The sequence below is a fragment of the Glycine max genome, chromosome 13 (genome assembly GCF_000004515.6).
Source record: "Glycine max cultivar Williams 82 chromosome 13, Glycine_max_v4.0, whole genome shotgun sequence".
Lineage (NCBI taxonomy): Eukaryota > Viridiplantae > Streptophyta > Magnoliopsida > Fabales > Fabaceae > Glycine > Glycine max.
The window spans coordinates 21,655,134-21,680,603 of NC_038249.2; the positions used below are offsets into that span (position 1 = coordinate 21,655,134).

At 32.9% G+C, this 25,470-nt stretch overlaps 2 protein-coding genes and 1 long non-coding RNA gene across 4 annotated transcripts; 2 read left to right on the top strand and 1 right to left on the bottom strand.

The window, feature by feature from the left end:
* The first annotated feature begins 4,186 nt into the window (after nucleotides 1–4,186).
* Nucleotides 4,187–10,927, top strand: KASII-B (plastid 3-keto-acyl-ACP synthase II-B). Of its 2 annotated transcripts, none has more exons than XM_006593247.3 (14): nucleotides 4,187–4,686; nucleotides 5,967–6,172; nucleotides 6,252–6,455; nucleotides 6,704–6,814; nucleotides 6,925–7,020; nucleotides 7,173–7,218; nucleotides 7,304–7,383; nucleotides 8,092–8,160; nucleotides 8,439–8,523; nucleotides 9,614–9,768; nucleotides 9,897–9,977; nucleotides 10,077–10,136; nucleotides 10,236–10,394; nucleotides 10,474–10,927. In XM_006593247.3, the coding sequence occupies exons 1-13, from the start codon at nucleotides 4,527–4,529 to the stop codon at nucleotides 10,350–10,352; spliced, it is 1,470 nt and encodes a 489-aa protein (XP_006593310.1). In that variant the 5' UTR covers nucleotides 4,187–4,526; the 3' UTR covers nucleotides 10,353–10,394; nucleotides 10,474–10,927.
* A 1,733-nt stretch (nucleotides 10,928–12,660) lies between these two features.
* On the top strand, nucleotides 12,661–13,520 carry LOC106795464 (uncharacterized). The gene is made up of 2 exons (XR_001384078.2): nucleotides 12,661–13,190; nucleotides 13,403–13,520. It is a non-coding gene; the product is annotated as an uncharacterized lncRNA (long non-coding RNA).
* Nucleotides 13,521–14,698: 1,178 nt separating this feature from the next.
* LOC100789726 (RRP12-like protein) lies at nucleotides 14,699–24,248 on the bottom strand. Its single transcript, XM_006593896.4, has 18 exons — nucleotides 23,655–24,248; nucleotides 21,792–22,311; nucleotides 21,445–21,705; nucleotides 20,722–20,813; nucleotides 20,079–20,288; nucleotides 19,606–20,004; nucleotides 19,078–19,256; nucleotides 18,842–18,935; nucleotides 18,692–18,748; nucleotides 18,259–18,399; nucleotides 18,110–18,169; nucleotides 17,604–17,717; nucleotides 17,351–17,512; nucleotides 17,120–17,248; nucleotides 16,893–16,994; nucleotides 16,713–16,792; nucleotides 15,948–16,079; nucleotides 14,699–15,458 (listed from the first exon to the last, which is right to left on the bottom strand). Exons 1-18 carry the CDS (start codon nucleotides 24,162–24,164, stop codon nucleotides 14,864–14,866), a joined length of 3,837 nt encoding a protein of 1,278 aa, XP_006593959.1. The 5' UTR covers nucleotides 24,165–24,248; the 3' UTR covers nucleotides 14,699–14,863.
* Nucleotides 24,249–25,470: the final 1,222 nt, after the last annotated feature.

Consider the following 25,470-nt stretch of genomic DNA (forward strand, 5'->3'; position numbering starts at 1 on the left):
CTCCACAAGCCATCTCTTGGTGAACCAGCAAGAATTTTCAAATGGACACCTCCAACTTTTCCTTTTATAAAATAAAATACTGATGGCTCATCTCTTTGAAACCTGGGGGTGTCAGGATATGGCGACATTATCAGAGATTATTGTGGAAATTTTCTCACAGCCTTTTCAGACAATTGTGGTACTACCACCAGTCTTTGGTCGTAATTGTTTGCGATATATCATGGCCTCTACAAAGCTTGGGAGGAAGCTTATCATTATGTGATATGCAAATCAGATTCTACAATGGCCCTACAACTCACCAACAAAGGCACTAGTACATGACATCCACATCATCCTCTTGTCAAACTCATTCAAAATCTTGCTCAGCAACAATGAAGCATCTCTTTTACACATGTACTCCATGAAGGAATTCAAGCATAGATTGGTTAGCGAGATATGGTTATGCTCATGAAGATTCCTTTTATGTTTGGAACAATTGCCCTTATCAATTTGCTTCTTTGGTCTTGATTGATTTGCTAGGAGTTGTTCATCTTAGGAAATAATGTTTCTTTGTCTTTCTTTTTTGACAAAAAAAAGACATTTGTATTTTTGACTTACATGGGTATATATATTTTTATTCTTGTAAGATGTTTAAGGCTTATTAATCATAATTATTGATCGTATTTAAATTATTATTTTGAAAATATTTTATTGAATAGTTTGAAAGATTGGTTTAGTTAGTATTTTGATATAATGTTCTCTTATTATTTAATGTAAGCAACAAATGATAAATAGTATTATAACGTAGTATTTATAATATTATATTATTAACATTTTTATTTCATGATATAATATTGTTAATCTTGCACACAAATTAAAATATGAAAATAATTAAAATGGCTTATTATAATTTAATTAGAAGAATAATCATTCAAAAAAATATATTTAATAATATCAAATATTGGTTTTGACTATTATCTTTTTAAATTTATTATTATTTTTAACTAAATAATAACATGATTTAATTATGTATAAGTGTCAGGTATTTAATTAGAAGAATAATCATTTAAACATTTTTTATTTTACTTTTATCTGTGACAACAAAATTATGTACTTACATTGTAATTGTTTATATATTATTATTTAATTATAGCTCATAATTTATTTATAATTTTATATAATTATTTTAAAACAGGAAAATAATAATTTTTTAATGTAACATTATTTTACATCAACGTATCATCATTATATTATTTATCTATTATTAATATATTATATAATATTAGTAGAATAATTTTAACGATAATACTATCTTGATACGCCTGTTGTGATGATATTATAATATAATATGTGTCATGGTAAGCGAAATATATAAAAAACAAAACAGGAAAATATAAAGCGAAATTCTGTGATACGACATTTAGCTGCAAAGTATATTATAATTAAAATAATTAATTTCCGACTCAGAAGTTTTTGGTTGTAAAGTGTATTTTATAATTAAAATAAAAATCTTGTTAATGAGTATTTTAGGACATTGATTAATAAATCATTAAAAAATATTATTATGTAAAAATTATAAAAGAACTTTAAAATGTTATAATCAATATAATTTTACGTATCTTACTAAAAATATTTATTCTTTTAACTCCTTAATTAATATCCCAAAAATACATGTTTGCATTTGCTTTAAAATAATTATATTTTCTTATGAATTTGACAAATTTGATACACACCCATTCACATTTCACACACAATGGAGGCGAGGAGACAAGGTCAAACATGTTTTATATTTAAAATAAAATGCAAAAAATAGAAAGTACTTTTTAATATAACATTTTTGGACATTAAATTACAATTTAATTAGAGAAAGACCCTACTTTCATTTTTTTTATAGAGAAAGACCCTACGTGTTTCAAAAATTCATCAAGCGGCTGGTTAAAGCATATATTAAGAGGAAGCAATAAAAGAAATTAGGATTATTTATGTATTTGTTTGTAAAATTTTGAACGAAACAGATTTGAATTTCCCAAATTGAAAAGAAAATCTAAAGTTTCAAAAGTATCTTCAAATTAAGTGTAAAAGAATCTTTAATTTGATATTATATATTAAGATTTAAAATTTAAATCAAATTAAAAGTAATAAATATGTTTGAAAGGAATAAAAAAGTAAAATAAATAAATTAAATGTTTAATATATAGGTTAGGATAAAATATGTGTCTAAATAGAATAACTCCTAAAAAAGTACCCCGTTGAAAAATGAAGATTTAGATTTATAATACAGGGGCGGATTAAATTTTCATTTTACATTTAAATCAAATTGTTTTTTAATGAGTATTTTTATGTTAATTATATTATTTGAATAATATTTTAAACTTATTTTCATGGTATTGTGATTTTTACTGCTAGAAAAATATATCTAATATAGTACAATGTATTTATATTTATATTTAAATTTAAATCAAATCAAATTTAAAGTTAAAATTAAGAAATATGTTTGAAACAAATAAAAAAAAATAGTAGTCCCTGTATTTATACAAATTTTACCTTTTAGAATCTATATTTAAAATCATATCTTTCACACCTTATACATATTGTTTTTAATCCTAATCCCTGTGAGTTTACATGATAGGGACTAAAAAAAATTAAAAATATTATATATAAAAACCAAAAAGGGATGTGCTATATACTGAATAAATGATTTTTAACTAGTAAAATTTATTTAACTATAAATATTAAATATTAAATGTGTAATTAAACATTAAAAAATAGAATATTATATACATTAAATAAGATAAATTATGTGAGTGAGAATAACTTTTAAAAACACTTTTATTTATGGATAAAGATACTTTTTAGTTTTTAAGATATTATCTAATGAAATCTATATCGTATTATCATATATAAATTACATGACTTTTTAAGTAATCATATAAACATATTTAATTATATAATTCAGATTTAATTCCCTTATATTCTTATTAATTACATTTCTCTCATATAATATATCATCTTTTCTAATACACATTAAATAATGGATAATATAAGAAATCAGTTTACTCTTTTTTCTTTTTCTGTAAACTTTTACTCTTATCTTATTATACTTTCTTTCAACTTTATATCCTATCATATTCACTAGATTGCTAAAATTATAAAGAGAATTAACATAATTAATTCAAATAAAATTAAAATTATCGACTAAAAAACAATTTAAGAATTACATAGTCATAAAGGATTTACATAATTATTTTTGTAACAAAATAAATATACACAATTGTTTTGAACACATTTGATTTTTTTTTAAAATAACAAAGCATGCTGATCTCTAACAAATATGGAAAGCAAGAAGAACGAGAATATTTTCCTCACAAGATGTTTTAAAAGTTTTTTGGTATTGAAGTTTTAAAATATCAATATATGAGTTAATGTATAAAAAGAATTATTGGGCGGTGGACGGAAGGAGTAATGATAAAATGAAAAGATTTAATAATTTAAGGCAGTGAAAATGTGAAATTTAGGAAATTGGGTATTTTAGAGTGATGCCTCACTTTGTCCATACACATTTAGGTCATCAATCCCACTGGACCACACTCCACAATTATTCATTTTAAATAAAAACTAACAGAAGCCAAATAATTTATGGCTGTTTCTCTTCTCATTTCATTTAAAACAACATATTTCCTTTTCCTTTTGTCAAAACAAAGTAAATCACGCCAGTTCATTCCAGTCTCCAGCATATTCCAAAACAATAAGGAATCCCATCACATCTTTACCAGCACCAATCAGAAAGGGGAAAAATATTCAAAAAATTTAAAATTTACTTTATCAATAAAAAAATAATGCTGTTAATTTATCAAATATTATTCTTAATATAATTTTAAATTTTAATGACCAGTATAAAAACTTAACAATCAGAAGTTACTATATATGACATTTAAAAATAATTATTATATAATGTGTTTAGTTTACGTTATTTTTTACATTTTGAATGTAATTTTAAGAACATAATAGTCATAGCTCTCCTCTATTCTTATAAAATTATTTTATAATTAATAATAACTTTATTATACATAATAATTTATATTAGATTAGATGATAATACAGTATTTTATACTATTTACCTTTAAAGATGATTATTAAATAATAGTAGTAATATAAGAAATATTTATGGGACCAATAAAGTAAAATACAGCCTCTTTAAAAATGTGATTCTTATTATTTTGATTTGTGTGTATGTCATGAGAGAGAGAAAGGGAGAGCTGTGAGCAGTAAGGAAGGAACGACTCAGATTGCAGAAACGCAGCAGCAGCGTGTTGGAGAGTATAAAGAGAGAGACGGAACGCATTAGTGAAGACTGAGGTTTCTCAAAATCTCAATAATCCCTTTGTTGAAACCAAAACGACGACGCGTCACTTCACTTTCATGTATCTGCGTGTCTCGTCGTTTCTACTTGCTGTTGCTGTTGCTGTTGTTGATTAGCCTCATTCACTCACTCACTCACTCACTCACTCGCTCGCAACCACAACCTTGGATTTCAATTTTTTTCATTCATGGCTTCGACCACCACCTCCTCCCTCTGCACGTGGCTCGTCGCTGCTTGCATGTCAGTCACGTGCGACGCCGACCGCACCAGAACCCCTCACGCAATCTTCCGCTCCTCCAAAAAGTCTCGCAAGTCTCAATTCAACGTCTCTCGATCCACTCATTCTGGTATTCCTCTCTTTTTTCAAATCTCTGCTCTCGCCGCGATTTCTCAGATTGTTAAGTTAATTCTGTGCCTTATGTTGATCGTTGAATCTGGTTCTGCTTTTTGGAACTGAAGGATGTTCTTTTTTTTTCTTCTTCTATTATTTTTTTATTTATTATTTTTTTCTTTTAATGCTGTGAGTTGTATAGTTAGAGTCAGTGTGTTCAGTTTGGATCTTTTGTGTTTGTTTTTTTTTTTTTTTTTTAATTAAGTGGGGTTGTTGGTTAATTTGATTCTGGTTTAATTTCCGAAGCTTGTTTTGTACCTGCTCTGCTGCTTCGCTGGTTGAGGAAAATTATTTGGTTAGGTTAGGTTAGCACTGGATACTCTCACTCGTGCGTCATTTCACTAGTTCGCCTTTCTAGTACGGACACACATGAAAACCATTCTTAAGTTTTTCATTAACTATTCATTAATTTTTTAATTTTCGTTTTTTGTAGTCATTGCAAATTCATGGAGGTTGTTCATCGTGTGTGTGTGTACATTGGATTACTTTAAATATGACAAGGCATTTATGGGTTTTTCTTATTCTTTTAATTTTTTTCCTGAAATAATATCAGTTGCGGTGAAGTGTTCATGTGCCAAAAGTTGAAAATGTCGCCCCACGTATGGGCACCTCTATGGGTTCTTCCCATGCTTCTGTGTGTGAAATATTGTGACGTCTTTAATGCCTTTATAATATTGCTGATGGTATGTTAAGACACAAGGGGAGGATGCAAAATAGTGAGAAACTACATGACAAGTGGTTTGGCTCCTTGTTCTTTAGTATTTTAAACTCTCGGGAGTTTGGACATGTGATGTCTATGCTGATTCATGTAGCTGCTTGGGAGTGTCTGGCTCAATGATCTCTATTATTATTATTTAAAAATTCAAAACAGTGGATGCAAATTTAGTCCTGCTTCTATATGATGAGGTTTAATAACATTTTTGTAACAAAGTTTACTTAAACCTAAGCTTATTTATTCTTGAAAAATCCCTGAAAAGCATATTCATGTCTGGCTGTCAAATTCCCTGCCTAATATTAATGTGCATCTTTCGGATTATGGTTCCTTGAAAATTAAAAGATACAAATTTTCAAGTGGTAGACATTTACTTCCATGAATGATTGGCATTTGCCGGTGATTTTGAACTCCAAAGCTGTGCTGATGTAGAAGGAAGCCAATTTTTGAACCCCATGATTCTTCATATTTCATTTTAGAATTATTGAGAGCTGATCTATGCCTTTGGAATTGTGTTTTTCAAGGTAAAACAATGGCTGTAGCTTTGCAACCTACCCAAGAGGTCACAACAATAAAAAAACCTCCTACAAAGCAAAGGCGAGTAGTTGTGACAGGATTGGGTGTGGTTACACCACTTGGGCATGAGCCAGATATCTTCTACAATAATTTGCTTGATGGTGTTAGTGGCATAAGTGAGATTGAAACATTTGACTGTGCAGAATATCCAACAGTATGTTGTATTTAATTCAAATTTCATTTTCAGTTGAGGCCTGTTGTAGATTTTGTTCTCAAATGTTATGTGTCTCCAGAGGATTGCTGGTGAAATCAAGTCTTTCTCAACTGATGGCTGGGTAGCACCAAAACTTTCTAAGAGAATGGATAAATTTATGCTCTATATGCTGACAGCTGGCAAAAAAGCCTTGGTTGATGGTGGAATTACTGATGATGTAATGGATGAGTTAAATAAAGATAAGTGTGGAGTTCTGATTGGCTCAGCAATGGGTGGCATGAAGGTAACTTATCTTTGACTCTCTTTTATGTGGAGGTTCAATACTTGAGAAAAAATGACTTTGGCTACATTCAGTAGTTTGATTTTATATGCAGAAGCATCATAACATCTTTAAGAAGTTGTGACACCTGCTGGTCGTGTGTATCAAACTTGCTGTAAAATGCAATCAGAATGGAGCCATATCATGTTATATTTGCTATTTTATGGCATTGATTTGTTGACTGTTTTGTTGTACTTTTGTGTATTAAACAGGTTTTCAATGATGCCATTGAAGCTTTACGAATCTCATATAAGAAGATGAATCCTTTTTGTGTACCTTTTGCAACAACAAATATGGGTTCTGCCATGCTTGCAATGGATCTGGTATGTTTAAAAGATCTTGGGGCACAGTATTTTTTGTTATAAGCTTGTTCTCCTTTTCCTGGCCACATTATCTCAAGCTTTCAATGAATGCTTTCTCTTATGGATTGCAGGGATGGATGGGCCCTAATTATTCTATCTCTACAGCTTGTGCTACAAGTAACTTTTGTATATTGAATGCAGCAAACCATATCATTAGAGGTGAAGCTGTAAGTATTTTTGCTTTGTTATGTGCTCTTAGGATCTTAGATTTCTCATATTTTCCCTTACCTTTTCTTTTTTGGACAAAATTTGGTTCAATGATGCTCTCTTTTTGTCAAAAGGTGTTAACAAATTTAGTAAACATGAAATTTGTCTGCAGGATGTGATGCTTTGTGGTGGCTCAGATGCTGCTATTATACCAATTGGTATCCTTTTATTACTCATTCTCTGTGGCTTGTGTGAAGTTATCATTCCATGAATACAATATTAATCCAGCAATCATTGGTGCAGGTTTGGGAGGCTTTGTGGCATGCAGGGCACTCTCACAAAGGAATACTGATCCTACCAAAGCTTCACGCCCTTGGGACATTGTAATACTATATAAATACTCTTACTCCCCCCCCCTCCTCAAAATAAATGATATAACTACTAAAACTGTTGTAACTGAAGGTTCATTAGTTCATCAACCCAACCTTAAATGTTGCGTAAATTTTTGTTAAACCATTCAGATGGTGTTCAGTACCTATGAAGCACTGACACTTCTAAAGAATAGCTGAGTTGTGTCAAAGCCATGGATACTTTGAATTCTTTTAGTTGCATTTTTTATTTTATTTTTGAACTTTTAGAACAATACAAATTGGAATATATAATAATTTGATAGAGTTTAACATTTTATCATGCCTAAAATGACTTGTTTATTTCAAAACATGAATCATCTCTTGTAATTTCATTATAGCTGTGCCGATTTTGATTTTTAAAAGTTGTCATATTTGTGCTTCTTAGCTCAGCACATGTTTCATTTAAGGGAATCACTATTTCAAATATAAGAGATCAGACAGCCCTTCTACATAATAGTTTTATAATCTTTAATTGGCGTGAGGATTCCTTGTCCTCCATATTTTTTACCTGCCTACGTTTTCTAATTGTGATATATATAGAGTGAGTTGAGTATCCCTTCCTATATAAAAAAAGTGCAGTGCTTGCAGTTTTGGTTTGAATGTTTGTGCTTTCCTTCATTTTGTTGTGCACTTGTGTTCAATTGTGTTACCAACCATCCACTTGTGGTTATGATATTACAGAACCGTGATGGATTTGTCATGGGAGAAGGGGCTGGAGTTTTGCTTTTAGAAGAACTGGAGCATGCTAAGGTACTTCTAATTTGATCTAATAATTTGAGAATAAAACAATTCATACCTTGTGTTAGGATTTACATTCATCCTTCTGTTCCTTTCAACAATATTAGAACACTTGATTCATCTCTTCTATCTTGTGTTAGGCTTGTTCTTCAAACTTGTCATTGCCACTTCCTACTATTCATTTTCTCCCAATCTTTATTTGATGTGCATATCATCACAAAATTAAATGCATCTATCACTTTTGGCAATATATTTAAGTAACTTCTTGTATTCCAACTTTTACATTGCAGAAAAGAGGTGCAACCATATATGCTGAATTCCTTGGTGGAAGTTTCACCTGTGATGCATATCATGTGACTGAGCCGCGTCCTGATGGTAAAATGTTTAATGTTTAAAGCCCTTTATATTCATATAATCTTAAAAACATAAATCGTTTGTAACTGTGTCAATTACCTTTGTATAAACATATCTCTCAATCATTTTCTAGGTCTAAAATGTGAAGACATGTTCGCACATGTGTGTTTTCATAATGAATTTATATAATTTAAATTTTAACTGGTGTTTTCCTTGTGGTTGAAATATTCTTGCTTAATTGTTGGGAGTTATTCTATGATAATTATATTATAAAAGCTTAAAGCCGCATATCCTTAGGCTAGCTTTTATTGATTCATGCTATGTTTCAGCTCTCTCATTCATATGGATGCCCAAGCTTCTATTTCTGTAGGGTATCAGTTTGAATTCTGAAAAATGAGTGCTCTAAATGTGAACCTGATGCTCTGTCTGGAAATGCAAGTGCATCTTGTATTTGTGCATGTCATGTCCTAGAAAATGGAGGAAGTGGAAGTGGAAATGAACATAGTTTGCTGCCCAAGGAAGCAGTTTTCCCTTCCTCGCTACTGCTTCTCTTTGCAAGGGCTTTTTTATTTTTATTTATTAATTAGCCTGTGAACTACATAATTGAAGTTTATATAGACAGCTGACTGAAAGTGGTTATCATTTGTCATTTGTTCTGTAATTACAGTCTGCAGTGACCGTCATATCTAAATTCAGCTAAGGCATGTTTTGAAAGAAAAGAAGTGTATGTATGATTTTGTGTTCACTTTAATGTGAATGTGGAGTTTCTGTATTCATATTTATCTTTTATAACCTGTGTTATTCCTTTGTAATGTTACAAATACAGGGTGTGATTTAGACGGTCAATAACACTTGTCTTCCTATCATCTTAAAAAAGCATTGGAATGTAATTACACACTTTTATCATGACAATTCCGGTATAGTGAAAGAGATTAACTATATATATCCTGCCACATTTTCTTTATGGTTCTGGATTCAGATTTTTTTTCCTGGGTCATGTTGATATAGCTTTTTAATAATTATGTGTTTGTTTAGAATATAGCTTTGTGTCCCTGCAGATCATTCCTGGCTTACACTTGCACTTATGTTTTCTTTATTCCATCTCAAACAGGGGCTGGTGTTATTCTTTGCATTGAAAAGGCATTAGCTCAGTCTGGAGTATCAAAAGAGGATGTGAATTACATAAATGCACATGCCACATCCACACCAGCTGGAGATCTTAAGGAGTACCAAGCTCTAATGCATTGTTTTGGTCAAAACCCCAAGGTAAATTTCCTTCTACATGATATTATTGCTAGTGTTCTCTTACTAGCCAATTGAAATGTTATTATGATTCCCTGTTTTTATTTATTTTTTAATTGCCTTGATAAATGATGTTGCTTATCATAATACAGTTACGAGTGAATTCTACAAAATCTATGATTGGTCATCTACTAGGGGCAGCTGGCGCTGTGGAAGCTGTGGCCACAATACAGGTTAAAACTAAGAATCACTTGTTTATGAAAGTTGTATAGTATCTACTATCTAAAGTTTCGCAACTAGATATTTCTAAGCTTTATTTTTCCTTAATGCAGGCAATTAGGACAGGGTGGGTTCATCCCAATATCAACCTAGAAAAGCCAGATAATGGAGTGGTATGTTACCTGTTGTAATATCCCTTTTGTTTAAAATTGTGTTGTCAAACTATTTATAAATTTCAAAATTATCTAATTTGATCAAATGGAAAAAAAAAGGATGCTAAAGTGCTTGTTGGCTCAAAGAAAGAGAGACTGGATGTCAAGGCAGCCTTGTCGAATTCATTTGGTTTTGGGGGTCACAATTCTTCAATCATATTTGCACCTTACAAGTGAAACAGATTTCAGAGCACTACTTTCTTATTATTATAAGGTAAGGTATGTCAGTTAAAAGGGAGGTGGTTAGGTTTTCCTGTTTTTTTTCTACTCCATTCTTAAGTTTGTTTTTATGTTGCAGGTACTGAGTACCCAGACAATGTTATTGCATACTAACTCCAGTGTTTTTGGTTGGGTGAGAATATATGCGGTGTGGATTAGTTGGTTGGATCAGTATCTGTTGAGAAACATTGTTTTTTGGGATGGGGTTACAGAATCAGAATGTTGATAGATTATCTGGTGCTCCTGGTGAGAGAGAGTGAGTGAGTCTCTATCTATCCACTGCTATAAAATCCTATCTTTACCATGAATATGAATGGCTAGAGTAGGAGTTGACCCACTTTTGATGTAACCGTTTAACAACCATTTTGATGGGATGGATACAGTCTTGTTTTATTCCCATGTACAAATAGACCCTCATGGCTCTGGGCATTGGGCAATAACCAGTTTAAGTGATTATTTAGCGGACTCGTCGAATAGATCATGCTTTTTCAGTTTCACTGAAATTTATATACCCTGGAGGGTGATTTCAATTTTATGAGGATTTTGAGTTTTGCAAAGTGGAAGTGGCTATATAGATATAGGGCCTATGTCATCCAAAGACATTTTATTATATCTTTAGACTCTGGCCACACCAATTATAATTCATATGCTCAACAGATTCCAACATATGGCAACAGGCGTTATTATTTCATCTTTTTTGATAAATTAGTTGAAATAGGAAGAAAATAATATATTGGTGTGAATACGGGGCAGAAGCCCTGAGAAAGATATTATTAAAACCCACGTGGGAAAATTACATTAGCTTTATCAGCTATAACAGAAAGCGATAAAAAGTCTGGGACATAATCAAACACCTTCCCCTCATCAAGAATAGACAATCCCATATCTTGCCAAGGTATCAGCAACTTGATTTGCCTCTCTAAAAATATGCTCCCCAGAATAAACAGCATCATTACTGGTAAACTCCTTGCTTGCAGCAGTCGAAAGCACCCATTCCCCTGCTCACAAGACCCTTCCAACATAGCAATAGCAAATATCGAATCCGATTCCACACTGAGATTGGTAAACCCCCTCGCCCAATTAATCTTCAACCCTATCAAAATCGCCCAGAGCTCTGCATGGGATATAGAACAGACTCCTAGGTTGTAAGCACAGGCAAGAACCACATTACCCAGGTGATCTCTAAGAACTCCTCCACAAGCTGCGTTTCCATTCCCATGACTTTCAGTCAGCACCCGACTGAGTCACAATCATGGACATATTATTTCTCAACCAAAAAGAAATTCCCACTATCCCACACCTTATGGGCAAAAGACACAATCTCGAATAGTAGATTCCTGACGAAGATCATAGCTGACTTCCAAATAGCAAGAAATAAAGGATCCCTATTATTCTGTTTGTAATCAGAAGCTACCTTGAACACCCCATCCGTAGAGTGTTTCCACACAGGGACATCGTCATCTCTACTAACCGCAGGCGGAACATCACAAATATGTGAAGGTAATTCTCTTACCAACCTTGGCATATCCCATCCTCCTGATACTGTTACATAATCACTTGCAGTGGCAAGAGCATCAATATCATCCAAGCGAACCAAGGCTTTCCCTTCCAACGGTCCAATGCCTGCTACCCAATGATGCTTCCAGAACAAGGTTCAAATACTCTAATAAAATTAGATCCCTTCAGGAAGAAAAGAATATAGTTGCAAGTGAGAATTTCTTAAGAATTTGTATAGTGCATGCAGTTGTCTTTATTCTTATTATTATTTGGTCTTTTTTTTTTCCTTAAAAGAAGTTATGCAAAACATATTTGGAGGTAGTTATTTTTATCAAGGAAAATGGAGGAAAAGTAGCATCTAAAATATAACCTTTTTTTTTATCTATAGTATATTATGAAAGAAGATTTTACTGTTTAAACTTTCTTGTTTTTTTTAATTCACAAAAATGTCTTATTATTTTTACTTATAGTAATTAAGGTTATAAGAAGCATATATTTAAATTAAATTAATTAAACTATTAAATGAATTCTTATTTTATATAATGTTGTAATTAATTTATTAAATTTTACGAAATGTTTTTATATAGTAACTTTTTTATTATTATCATGGTTTTATAATAATTTACAGTAAATACGTATTATAATATAATAATCCTTTTATATAATACGTATTATGTTACTTTAAATATTAACATAATGAATAATAATAATGCTTAAATATTTTTTAAAATCTTGATAAATGGCTAAATTTTTGTTTTAGTCCCCCATATTTTTTTTTGTCCTTAATAAATTTTTTATTTTATTTTTTATCCCTCAAATGTTATTAAATCATGGGAGAAAAAACAATAAAAAATGATTATGGATTACACTTTTTTATATTTAGTCAAGGTAATATAGATTATTGTATTATTATTGAAATTATTCAACTCCAATTATCCTTTCATAATTCTCTAATTATCTGTGTTTAGATTCATATTTTTATATTTATTCTCCGATTTTTATTCATTAACACCTATTCTCTGAAGGTAATATGTTTACTTTCTGCTAATATCCAACGTTTTCCTTATTCAATTTGAAATCGTAAGCTTTCTTCAATGTTCATGCTTATGCAATCATTTTTTGTTTTTGCTGGAGTACTCATTCTTGGGTTCAATAAACTTTAGCACATTCATATTTTTCTTCTTTGACACTTGAGTTCTACCATATTGCTTATGATGTATATATAGTAGTTTTCAATGATTTGCAGGTTTAGAGTCAACCAATCGAAGGCCTCCAACCTTGCTTTATTTGGAATTGCTGGTGCATAATTTTTTTTACAATGGTGTTGTGTATTTGGTTATGGTTCTTTGCACTAAAAAAAGTATGCTAAATGGATAAATCTATAGATAGTTATATGTTATTCAGGTTATATTAGACATAATATTTTAAATTTTTGATAAGTTTATTTTCCCCCCGCAATATCCTGCATAAACCACTATGTCTCATGAAACATTTTTTTTTCTTTCTTTCAGGAATTGATGTTAGGACGCAAATATTGTTGTTGAAAGTCAAGTACATAGTGGGAATTTGGGAAAAAGGATTGAAACTTTTTTATATGAAATTGAGAAAAGTAGACTATGTTCTCTTTTATATTTTTATCTACATGGGTTTTTTTATTATGAATGTTTATTTAGCCTCAAACTTATTTGCATATGATTAATGAATGATTAGACATACAGTTTTGGTCAACCTGTTTTTCGTTTAGTTGTTAAGAAAATATCTTTGTGAAATTTCTCCCTCATTTTTAGAGAATTTAATGTAAAATAAATTGTATAAACGTAATAAACTTAGTAAAAAGCCAACTAATACAACATAATTAACTTGGCATGAAACTTATTGAGCTTATTAATTATTGGTATTGTTATTGAGCTTAAAAATTTATTTTATTCCCTCTTCTTTAAATTCTAACTTAACATTGTAAGATTAAATTACTTTAAAAAATAAAACTCTTTTTTTTTTGTCTTAACTCTTAACCCTCCTATTTATAAAAAAGGAATCTTAATTAATTTAAAATTCTACTAAAAAAATAAGTAAAATTTGCATAAAATTATTGTCCCTAAAGATCCAACTCAATAGTAACTTTGCTTTCTCAGTGGAATCCCAAGAAATTCCAAAAAAAATCCTTACCAGCTAGTCCTTCTTGACATTAATAATAATTGTCGTATATTTATTTAGTCCACGAGTGAATCATCTTTTAGACGGTGGTGCATCACAAACGTTATCATGTTCAATATTTTATACGCCAAAATTTGGATTTTTTTTTCTTGAATAGGAGGGGAAAACATCCCTGAAACTCTATTAAAACAAATTTTGAAATGCAAATTACTTTCAATAGACTACAAAGAAATCAAGTACTCGTAATAACATGAATTTAACTCCTACAAAATAAAAAATGCATAAAATAAAAAGAAAAAACCATTTATCCTTTTATTAAAAGTTAATCAGGCGTAAAATAAAAATACATAAAATTTTACCTCTAATTTTTTAAGTTGACACATTTTATCCCTCATTTATCTATTAAAAGGAAGAAAATTTGGTTGTAAAATTTGCCAAAAAAAATTAGAGGTAAAAAATACACAATTATATTAGAAGTAAAATGTGATAAATTAAATAGTTAGGGGTAAAAGGTATAATTAAACCTAAAAATAATTATGAAAAAAATATTTGGATAATTCCACACTCGGCCTGACCATTTGTAACAGAATTTCTACCGTCCATCTTTAGCTAATGTTAATATCAGAACTCTAAATTGATTTCACAAAGAAAACTGCAAACCAAAATTCTCATCAAATAAACAATAGAAAAAAAAAAAAAGACAAGCATTTGATTCAATTTAATTTATCTTCGATATACAGCACAGGGTAGTTTCAAAATTGGCATAATGCGAATGCATTATGATTATCAAATATACTTGCAAATCAGGGAAAATCAACCTACGCTCGAGCTGTTTTTTTATTTTCCTTGCTGCCTTTCTTGTGAGCCCTTTTTAGTTTCAAGCTGTTTATGGACAACACACCAGAGGCACTTTTTCCTTCAAGTTTTTTGGTCATCTTTACAACACTAGCCATACCTTTTCTTGCAGCAGCCCGCTGTTGTGGTCGCCGACTCATCATTTTCCGATCAAGTGGCCAATATGCATACGGTTCAAGTTTGTCCTTCCTCTTCACATCTCCACCTGCCTTTTTGCTAGCATATTCCTTCCCTGTGTAAGCCCAACCTGAATCTGATGTTTTTCTCTTCTTCTGGGCTTTAGTTCCAGACTTTGCAGATATGTGACTATCACGCTCACTCCTAGAATCAAAATCTTCATCTGCATGTTTTTCCTTCCTCCATTCCACTTCCTCATGGATAATCAGGCGTCCTTCTGAATCTAGCTCCACCTCATCATCTAACCTTGACTTTCTTTTGAGATGCTCAGACATTTTAAGCGCTGACCTTGTTTTCTGTCGATCAAGCAAATCAAGTGGCTCATCATCTGATTGGTCCGACAAGTGCTCAGGCAAATTCTTCTTCAGTCTGATATTGGACCTAGATGCAGATCACTGTCAGTCTAAATTGATTTTCAGAACCAAACCTTCTTGGTACCATAGGTTCTATATTACTCATCATCAGATGGTTTGGTGTCATAGATCAGACCTTTCAAAATATGTTGCCATGGAGCCTATTTGGATAAACTTGTCCAGAAGTACTTTTAAGAGACGGAAATAAAGAAAAAAGTAAATAAGCTTCTCCATAAGATGAAATTAGCTTATGGATAAGCAAATGTGTAGAAGCTCTCTTATATTAGCTTCTCTAAAAGATGAATTGCATAAAGCTAATTTTAACTTATGGGAAAACTCATTTCATTTTTTTCTTTTTCTTTTCTTCTTAGACGTGCTTTTGGATAAATTTATCCAAACAGGCCTAAATCCAAGAATAGGGTTTCTTTTTACTTTGATAATATCAAAACTCAATGAAGCAGCATTGCAGCCAGTCATTAGAAGAATGGACAAGTTAAAAGTTACAGTTACAGCTTACCTAAATGAAGATGCTGCTGATTTGGGATGCAAGGAAGCCTTACTCCCTCTAGAAATCATGTATTCTGCATCGCTATTGCCACTATCCCCATCAAAATCCGAAAAAATCTTTGTATGATTCCACATGCTTTGCCTGAAAAATAATTATATTATAGGTTTTGATGCACAGCTTAAAGCATGGCTCGCACTTTCAACAAAGCACAAAATTCACAAAAATAAACTGTTTAGGTCTTCAAGAGTGAATTATGTTAAAAAGCAGAAGACTAATCACAGAACTCAACTAAATAAAACCAAATTGTAGGCAATATTCATTGAACAAATTTTTTTGGGAGATACCACAAACATGCCATTTTAAAATGGCTGCATATGTCTTATCAAGAAGATTGCTGGTGGACCAATCTAAAAACCAATCTAGTGTCATATTTTAATTTACTGGACGTAAAATTTATAAGTTCATGTGAATTGAATAAACAGATTACACAAGAGACCATAGTTGTGAATTCCACACTATAGCACTGCAATAACATATAAATTATTTAATTTGCCTCTAAATTTCCGTGTAGTGACAATCTCACCACCCACTGTCTTACTCAGTGGTTTTGGGCACCCCTGATCTACGCCACTAGTTGGGATTTCAATATATATACGTAAAATGCTAGAAGTGCAAGGGGAAAGAATGTTAGATATATGGTGTCACAGTGAGGTGTGTGGGATTTAAACCACTGTCTTTGTTTCTCATTAATGCAAATAAATCCATAACTGTTACCTGGATGTAGTTGCTTTTGAAAAATGAGATCTAGCTTCTTCCGATTTAGCACTTCGATTCCTCTCTTTCCGCTCCTTGATCTGTTTAAAAAATGGATTTTTTTATCAGTGTTTAAAAATGGATTAAAATTTCCTGAAAGACTTCTATGCAAAATACTCGTTAGAATTACATTCAACAGACCTTGCGTATGTTGGAAAGAAGTTTCATGTGTTCTTCAGGCATGACGGCTTTAACAGCCTCGAGCCCACACTTCGTGACAAGCATTCCCAAAAGAAGTTTAACCTGAAAAAAATTGAATCTCACTGTTTACAATAGGAGTAGTAGCTTCAATGCTGAAACAGCTGTCACCCACTACAAATCAATGAAAATGTATCCAGAAAAAAAGATCATGAGACAAGCAAAACAACCTTAGCCTTAAAATGATTTCTTGAGTTGTCTTGCCACTTCAACAAACCCTCCACCATGCTTTTCAAGTGCATTTGCAACCCTTCTGCTTGTGATTTGGCTACTAATACCTTCAAAAAACCAAGATTGGCCTGCAGAATGATGTAACAGAGCACATTTAATTAGTGGCTCTAGGAAATAACATAAACTTAGTCAGCAATGCATTTGACCAACAAATAGACAAGGAAATAAACCTTGATTATCTCTTTGTTATCACTCCTCAGGAGAGTAAGTGTGCCAGGGAGCAATTTGAAGGAAGTTAAAACAAGATCAGAGAACTCATAAGCCAAACGGGCTAACCCTTTGGCTGCTGCACTTATCATATGTGGAGTTTCCCCAGTAAAGTGTCCAGCAACCTGAGCTCAAGTCAGATCAAATATAACAAGGGAAGTGATATTCAATGTTTTACATTAATGATAACAGAACAACTTTAAATTGAGTATTTACCATCTGAAAAAAATTATTCAAGCTTTCTCTGTTCCCACCACTCTCTTCATCCGCAAATGCACGGGCAATTTCGACGAGAATATCATAAGCCCTGTTCCTGGTTTTTTTATTAGCCTGCAAGGGTAACCTCAAGAAGTAAGCTTAGAAGCAATTGAAGCGAAAAAGTAATGTCCATGCTAAGCATCTTGTGATACTTTTGTCAACACAATCTATATGCACACAATAGTTAAAAGCACATACATAATCATAACCAACTGCTTATTGCCATATCAAACACAAGAAAAGCCATCTCACCCCATAAATAAAGTAGAAGCATTGTCTTTAATGAGTATTTGTCAAGATCACAACAAGCATACTAAAAATGTAAAGACAGAAAGCAAAGGCATGATAAAATATTTTACATTGTAATCAATGGACAACATTTATTGGCACTCTTGGCCAGCCTCACATCCTTAGGAAACTAAAACTGCACAACTAAAAACTTTCAACAATTAATAGGGCATTACCTCTTTAAGAGCAAGTATAATTTCAGTAAGGAAAATGTCTCGCCAGTGCTCCATATTATCCTGCAGGCAGTGCATAATTTCAGATTATTCATACTCATACATGTCAATAGTCCCAAAAACATAAAAAGCAACAGCCCAGCATTGAATACCTTGGACTTTGAGACATGAACTATTAAGAAGTAAAGGCAATCAAGTCTATGACGTTTGGCAGAAAAATGACACGGAAGAATTTCAACCATAGTTTGACGCAACTCCTCAAACTTTGATGAAACAAAACCATTGGAGGAGCTCTGTCAAGAATAACCCAAAGAGAAAACTGTAAGTTGAAATATTTTACCATCATGAAACTAGCTCAGTCATAAAATCATCAATTTTTAAAGTTAATTTGTGGTGCTCCAAAAAACTCCAAATTAAAGACATTGTTGACGATCACTTCAACAACTTAAACACCAGACAGTGATGGAAGCATTTTAGGTAGGAAATTGCAACAAGTATTTTGAAATGAAACCCTTGCATTAAAATGAAATTAATTTGAAGCTTTATGTAGACTGGAAAATAAAATAAAATGAAGTAGAGAAATACCCTCAGAATGATCGAAAGTACTTTGTATGCCTTCTTCTGCATGACACCTTCAGCATCCTGCAAAATAATAATCACCACAATCATCCCAACTTTCATGCTGGAAAAAGGAATTTGAAAAATTCCTTGCAGCACTTTATATCACAGTCAAACCTGCAATGCTGGCTTTATTGCTTCAAACAATAGAGCAATATCTTCAGCATCTAAACCAGGCAACAGTGAAACTGCCAAATCAAGAAGCTGTGCCCTGGGATAAAAAGAAATTCTATGAAATAAATGCAGAAACCCAAGAGAATAAGGAAATTTAAGTAAAATGCAGAAGTGGCAGACTAGAATAAAATTTACAACTTCGTAAAAAATCATTTAGACACAGTGCCTGATATAAACACCTTAAAATTGTTAGGGACAAATTGTTTGATGCATCATCAATTTGCATAAAATGAGAACTTTTGGAACTGCCTGCTTTGCTGGCCTTTCGAGTGCATTTATAAAGCTTCAACATTTTCTCCTGGAATAATTTGCGTACATCTGCTTTATCTGCTATAGAAGCAACATCGCCAATCGTACGCTGTACATGAAACAAGATCATCACTATTAACTTCTTGTACACATTAAATGTAACAGAGGAATATTAATCTGTCCCAGAAATTGCCTATATATTCTAGCTTTAAGGTTTCTCTTTTCTTTTATTTTTGGGAGGGGGCAGATGAATATTTTACTGGCAAGAATTGTCCATATATCAAAGATGACACTTAGACTTTAAATTAGATATCGTTCAATATAAAAATATCCAAGAAATGAAAATGGCTGCCACACATTAACATTTCTAATAATCACAACCATTCTAATTAACAACTGCGAGCCATAACTGTCTTAAGCTTCTTGGACTCAATTCCCAATTTTTTTAGTTTTAGTACCTGCAAACAACCCCCATCGTCTTTTGTAGATTTAAGGAATACTTCTGAAAGATCTTCTAACCAGTGCTTTGCAGATGACTTCAGCACATATAAATTGTCTCTTGCAACCTGCTGTGAATAATGAACTGGAACTTGTTCTTTGGCCATATCTTCACCAATATAACCCTTGTCTTTTGAATCCACAATATTGTTTTGCTGAATAAGAAGTTGCAAACTAGTGCATATTATTCCACGAATATCAGGTTCTTCTTTCAGCTTACGACGTAAATGTTTCTCCAGATTCATGAAACTTTTAGTAGTATCTGAAGGATAGTTGCAAAAAGAAGGCAGCAGAGACCACAAAGAGTAGGCAAGTGCATCTGCATTCCTTGATGACACCATCAATCCTTGCTTCTCAAGCTGAAAAATGCACAAAGAAATTAATACTGTGATTTAATATGATACTGCTGCACCTTCTAAAAAATGTTCTATACCTTTTGAGCCTTCTCTTTTGCATGCTTAATCATAGTCAGAATTTCTTCTGTAAAATAATTTAGAGGTGCGCCAACAATATAATGTTTTAGAATTGGAAAAAGCCAGACATTTGCATCAGATGAATCTTCAGCTTCCAAATTTAGAGGTATAAGAGACAACAGAGTTTCAGGTCCCATTGCAACAAGAGCTGATCCAAAGCATTCATGCAGCTGCACATTGTAAAATTTACTAAATATTTAATTCACATAAAAAATCAAAAGATCACAAATTCCCAGATCCTCAAATAAGGACCAACTTGATATAATATTGACCAATAAATGAACCAAGAAAAAGTAATACATTCATTTTCTTCAACAATTATTGTAAAATAAAAAAATCAATTGTGCAGCTTTGAACAGCTATACTTTGTTATGGGCTAAACACATGCATCTTTCATCAACATTAAATGCTGCTATAAATATATATTGCATTTTACATGGGATAAACCCAGATTTGTCACCTAGAAGGCTAGAGCAGCAAGTGGGTTGACAAATTTGCGACATACAGTCCTGGCTAGGGAAATGGAACATGTCCAAGATATTGCATACAATCTTAGGCTCTACATTAACATAGCTTAGGGGAGAAAAAGTAAAAAGTTGATACCTGTTTCCTAAATGGAAAATCTTCATCAGGAAGCTTCTGCACATCTTCCATGTTTTTGAGTATTCCTCTCATAAAATAAGGAGAATGATTTCCTGTGTTGATAATAGAAAAATCTCAGAAGAGTAATATTACAAAGACGCTAATATAGAAACCATGAAAGGAGGCCACATCAAGTTTTATAAAATTTAATCAAACTGCTAGAAATAATACAAATTACCAATCACCAACAACAAATTAATAAGCCACAGCAAGAAAGTAAAACAAGACCTGTTCTACTTTTTTAATAGTTAAACAACCAAAATACCTAGTGTGTTTGGATTAGCTGTAAAAAAAATTATTTCAAAAAAGTTTTATCACTTTATGCTTGGATATGTTAGGTGACAAGTGATTTTAAGATAATCTATTTCAACTGAATTGTCTAAAAAATAACATTTCATAGTTAAGTTGTAAAAAAAGGGTATGAAACTATTTGTCACAGTTGGTTTGTATTTAAAATTGTTGGAAATAAAATGGGAAAACAAGAAGTTGCCAAGAAAATAGTCTAACAGATTTTATTCATAAGCTCTGAAATTTTGCTTATGATAATATAGCTTTTCCCTATGGAATTTTTTCTTAGATCTACTTAATTATTTTACAAATATACCATTTTTTTTTTGTGGGGGGGACTTCTATCCTTAAAAAAAGCCTTTTACCTCTCCAAAATAATCTCATCCAAGCACTCACCTAATTTATGAAACATGGCTGAAACAATTTGAAATACTCTGTCCCAGAGAGCAGTATAATGATAATCAAGTAAGCTCTCAATAGTTGCACAAATTTTTTCAATGATGGTTGGCGCTGACTTCCTTGATTCTTTGTTTTCACTCAAACTGATTTGATCCACTCCCTGTTTAATCAAACTTTCATCAATACAAGAATTTATCATGTTTTTGAATGCATCAGTGGCTGCGTATATAGCCTCTTCATGTTCAGATGCCAAGATGTCTGCATAGAAGTATATCACTTTCATAATTGCCTTTTGACTAAATGTAACAATATTCAATAACACAACAAAATTCACAACATCTTACCTTTGAGAGCATTAAAGACAATCGGAAGCTTAACAACACATATTTGCCGGTTAAGAGAATAAACTTTATTCATTCCAGCATCAAGCAAGCGGGCAGTAAATGTCAATCTGTCTCCAGACATCTTATTCGATTCGATAGAACGAGCCAATGAGTTTAACAACTCAAGTAGTGCTTCAGGATGAACTTCTGATGTTGGATAATGACAGAGAAAACTCAAACCATCTGTTATGCGCCTTGTGACTAAGGGTTGATGCAGATCCAAGAGGTATTTGAAGTAATTAAGAATGCTGGTCTTAGATTTACGTGACAAAAAAGGAAGACATTCTTTCAAGGCATCAAGAATATACAGAATCTGCTGAGCTTCCTTAGCTCCTTCACCAGCATTTGCATTTGCTCCACCAACAAGCAGAATAAACCTTTCAAGTAGGCTTGTTACTCCCTCACTCGCAGATGCCAGAAGTGAGGAATGTTGAAAGTTTAACAAGACATCACGATGACATAAATGAGATTGTCTTCTGACCTGTTGAAAGATATTATTAGCGCACAAAATTCAAGCATGTACCACAATACAGTAAATATCCTTCTTCCTTAGTCAGGACCCAAAGAAATGATCTAGAAAACCAATCAGAAGTCATGTAACCTTCCTACAAAAATATGACCTTTTTGACACCCATCAGTTCCCACTCTTCCCAAGCCTAAGAGTGTAAAATTATAAATAATCATTAGAGCATCTCAACAAAGTAAAACAGCACAACTTGCCCAAACAAACTAGTATCAGCCGTCTTGGGCTCTAATTCAGAAATCAAGAGCCATTTCAGGTGCCTCAACCAAGAGCCTATTTGGGCTTTTTGTCTTTTTAAAGGAGGTTCTCCCCTCAGATAACCTTTGATTCTATCAAAATCACACTTATAGATAAGTTTGCAGTGCCATTCATCATGAATCACCACAGATTTACTGCATCACATGATCACACTGCTACATATTAGTTGTTTTACCCACTTGGAAATATCTTCAGATATATATTGCTCAAAAAAGAAAAGTACATTATACTACTGATAACTGTTAACTGACAAGGACCATAAGGTGGGAGTCCAGATGTACCTGTTTGTTGTCCATCAAATAATCATATTATCATATTATTTAGTTCTTGTCCATGTTCATCATGAAAGCTTTAATGATTTAAGATGAAATCAAGAATTACAAAAAATATTAAGAATTATTCCAACAATAAATCAGCCACTACAATTAACTATCACAAAGGCAATTTATCTGATCAGGCAAAACTCTTTGACGGACATCTCACTGGATACAACCTATTTTTCTTTCCAAAGTTTATATTCCATACTTCAATCCTCCTTTGAAACTCGGTGAAAAGAATGTCATGATATTGAATATCACCCATAAAGCCAATGGAAATAAGAGGGATTAAATAAAGAAAAGAGACAACATCGAAGGCAGAAGGCATAAAGTATTCGTTGAATTAACATTTATATGATTAGAGCTTAAGTTAACAAGCAGACAGCTCTGACGTTCATGTGTTGGAAAGTGATCAGTTACATTAAACTGTAATCCTAGCTCAATTGTTAGAACATGCAGCTGGTGCTCTTACTCTGGGGAAAGATTCCGCTTAGCAATTTCCACACCACAAACAAAACGTGCAGACACAGAAAAATTCTGCTAAATTAAAAATGATTTCAGAAGCAAACCCTGGATCGTACAAGCATTTATCTTATTTACGACTTGTTAAGATTCATGTGATAATTCCAAAAACCTTGACAAGAAATCCTATAACACACTCCAAAGTCAAAATGCAAAACACAGAAAATTCAGGTTCAGAATTCACAGAGGTAAGTAAGTAAGTACCTTAGGTCGCGAATCAGTAAGGAACCCTAACAAGACATAGAACAAAGGGGACACGTCAGACCAGTCTACACTTTCCCTGGTGATCAACAGACGCGAGAGGCACTTCAATCCGGAAACGATCGCACTCTCCGACGCCGAAGGAGAAAGGAGAACTCGCGAAAGGAGCTCCGAGAATGGCTCTCCCTGCAAATTCTGCTTCTTCAGAAGCACGAGGGGCACTCTGGGGAGGGCGAGAGAGAGAATGGTGAGAAGGGCGTCGATGACGTGGCTTGGGGGATTGGGTTCGGAGGTGAATTTATCGAGAGAGACGCGTGCGGCGCAGAAGTAGGCGAAGGGAGTGGAGGGTTGGTTGTTGTCTTTGAGCTCCTGAGACATGGCGCCGACGACGGCGCAGAGGTGGTGGTGGGTTTCGTCGGTGGAGTTGGCGAAGCGAGAGAGGATCGAACTGCACAAATCATCATTGGATTCGTCTATGCCGAATGCGGCTTCCTCCATTTCAATGCCTTCCATGGTCGATTCGATGATAAAACCCTAGCTAGCTCCAAAGGTTTATCAGTTTACGCACGAAGAGCAAAAGCAAAAGACCTAAACCGATTTAGAGCATTGTTTAACTACTTTTATTACTACGCGGGAAATATTGGGCTTCTTGGCCCAGTCCACCGCATGGACACTCAGATTTCTTTTGAGGTTTTTTTGTTCGTGCACCCTAACTATCACAGCCTACACCCCTTTCATTACGGAAAGGTTAATCCAGAATGAGGTTTTACATTCCATATTACTTAATCTGAAATTTACAAAGACATGAGGTTCTGTGGGGGAAAAAAAAAAGACATCAGGTTCTGTGGGGAAAAAAAAAGACATCAGGTGTGACTATTTCCAATTTCAATTTTTTTTTTTTAAAAAGGTTTCAATAGGCTTAACCACGGGAATTTTTGTAAAAAAAAAACCCACGGGAATTCGATAATTTTATAGGAGAAAGTCTAGTGGTTTCGAATTCACTGCAAGTAGCTGTCTACAAAAGACACTTTCAATGTAGCAAATATTTGATATTTGTTAAGAGAGATCACTCCCTTTTGTTAGGTGACGTGGGTCATTTTTAAGGTCATTTAGTTTTTTCTATGTTTATATTGCTCTTAGTATCCGAGTTCAATGGATTCTGTTATTTGTGGATAATGTTTTCCTAGTCTTCCGATTTGTTTTATTTGCACGTTGGGCATCTAGGAGTTAGTGGCTAGTCTAGTGGCTCAATTTCTTTTATAAGTAGAACAGTTTGTCATTGAGTATTGTATTCCAATAGGAAGCAATAAAAGCCTTCTCAATTCCTTATATAATTTCTCTTCTACATTTTTTTTATTTAACAGTGTTATCAAGGTTGTTTTTTGAGTGTAAAAAAGGGAGTGTGAGAGTGTAAACACGAAAAGGTTAAATCCAAGTGAAACACTAGGAAGTGGGGCAGAGAGTCCAAAAAAAAATCTCATTCTGATTCCTATTTAGCAGCAGCAATAAAGGACAATGGCCACAGACAATCTCGTGCAACCTGCTACTCCTCGATTTGATGGTCATTATGACTAGTGGAGCATGCTTATGGAAAACTTCTTAAGGTCCAAGGAGTATTGGCAAGTTGTATCAGATGGAATTCCTGTACCAGAGGCCAGCATGGTAATGACAGATGCACGAAAAACTAAAATAGAAGGGTTGTGTTTGAAGGATCTCAAGGCAAAGAATTATCTTTTCCAAGCAATTGATCGCCCAATCTTGGAAACCATCCTTTGCAAGGATACATCTAAGGACATTTGGGATTCTATGAAGAAGAAAT

Excerpts from the sequence above, each read along its gene's own strand:
- KASII-B (XM_006593247.3), top strand. The coding sequence starts at position 4,527 with ATGGCTTCGACCACCACCTCCTCCCTCTGCACGTGGCTCGTCGCTGCT. Across the intron at positions 4,687-5,966 it reads CTCTCGATCCACTCATTCTG|GTAAAACAATGGCTGTAGCT; the intron begins GTATTCCTCTCT and ends GTGTTTTTCAAG. Across the intron at positions 8,524-9,613 it reads GACTGAGCCGCGTCCTGATG|GGGCTGGTGTTATTCTTTGC; the intron begins GTAAAATGTTTA and ends CATCTCAAACAG.
- LOC100789726 (XM_006593896.4), bottom strand. The coding sequence starts at position 24,164 with ATGGAAGGCATTGAAATGGAGGAAGCCGCATTCGGCATAGACGAATCC. Across the intron at positions 20,289-20,721 it reads ATTTTCCATTTAGGAAACAG|CTGCATGAATGCTTTGGATC; the intron begins GTATCAACTTTT and ends TACAATGTGCAG. Across the intron at positions 18,936-19,077 it reads TTGTCCCTAACAATTTTAAG|GGCACAGCTTCTTGATTTGG; the intron begins GTGTTTATATCA and ends TTTTTATCCCAG.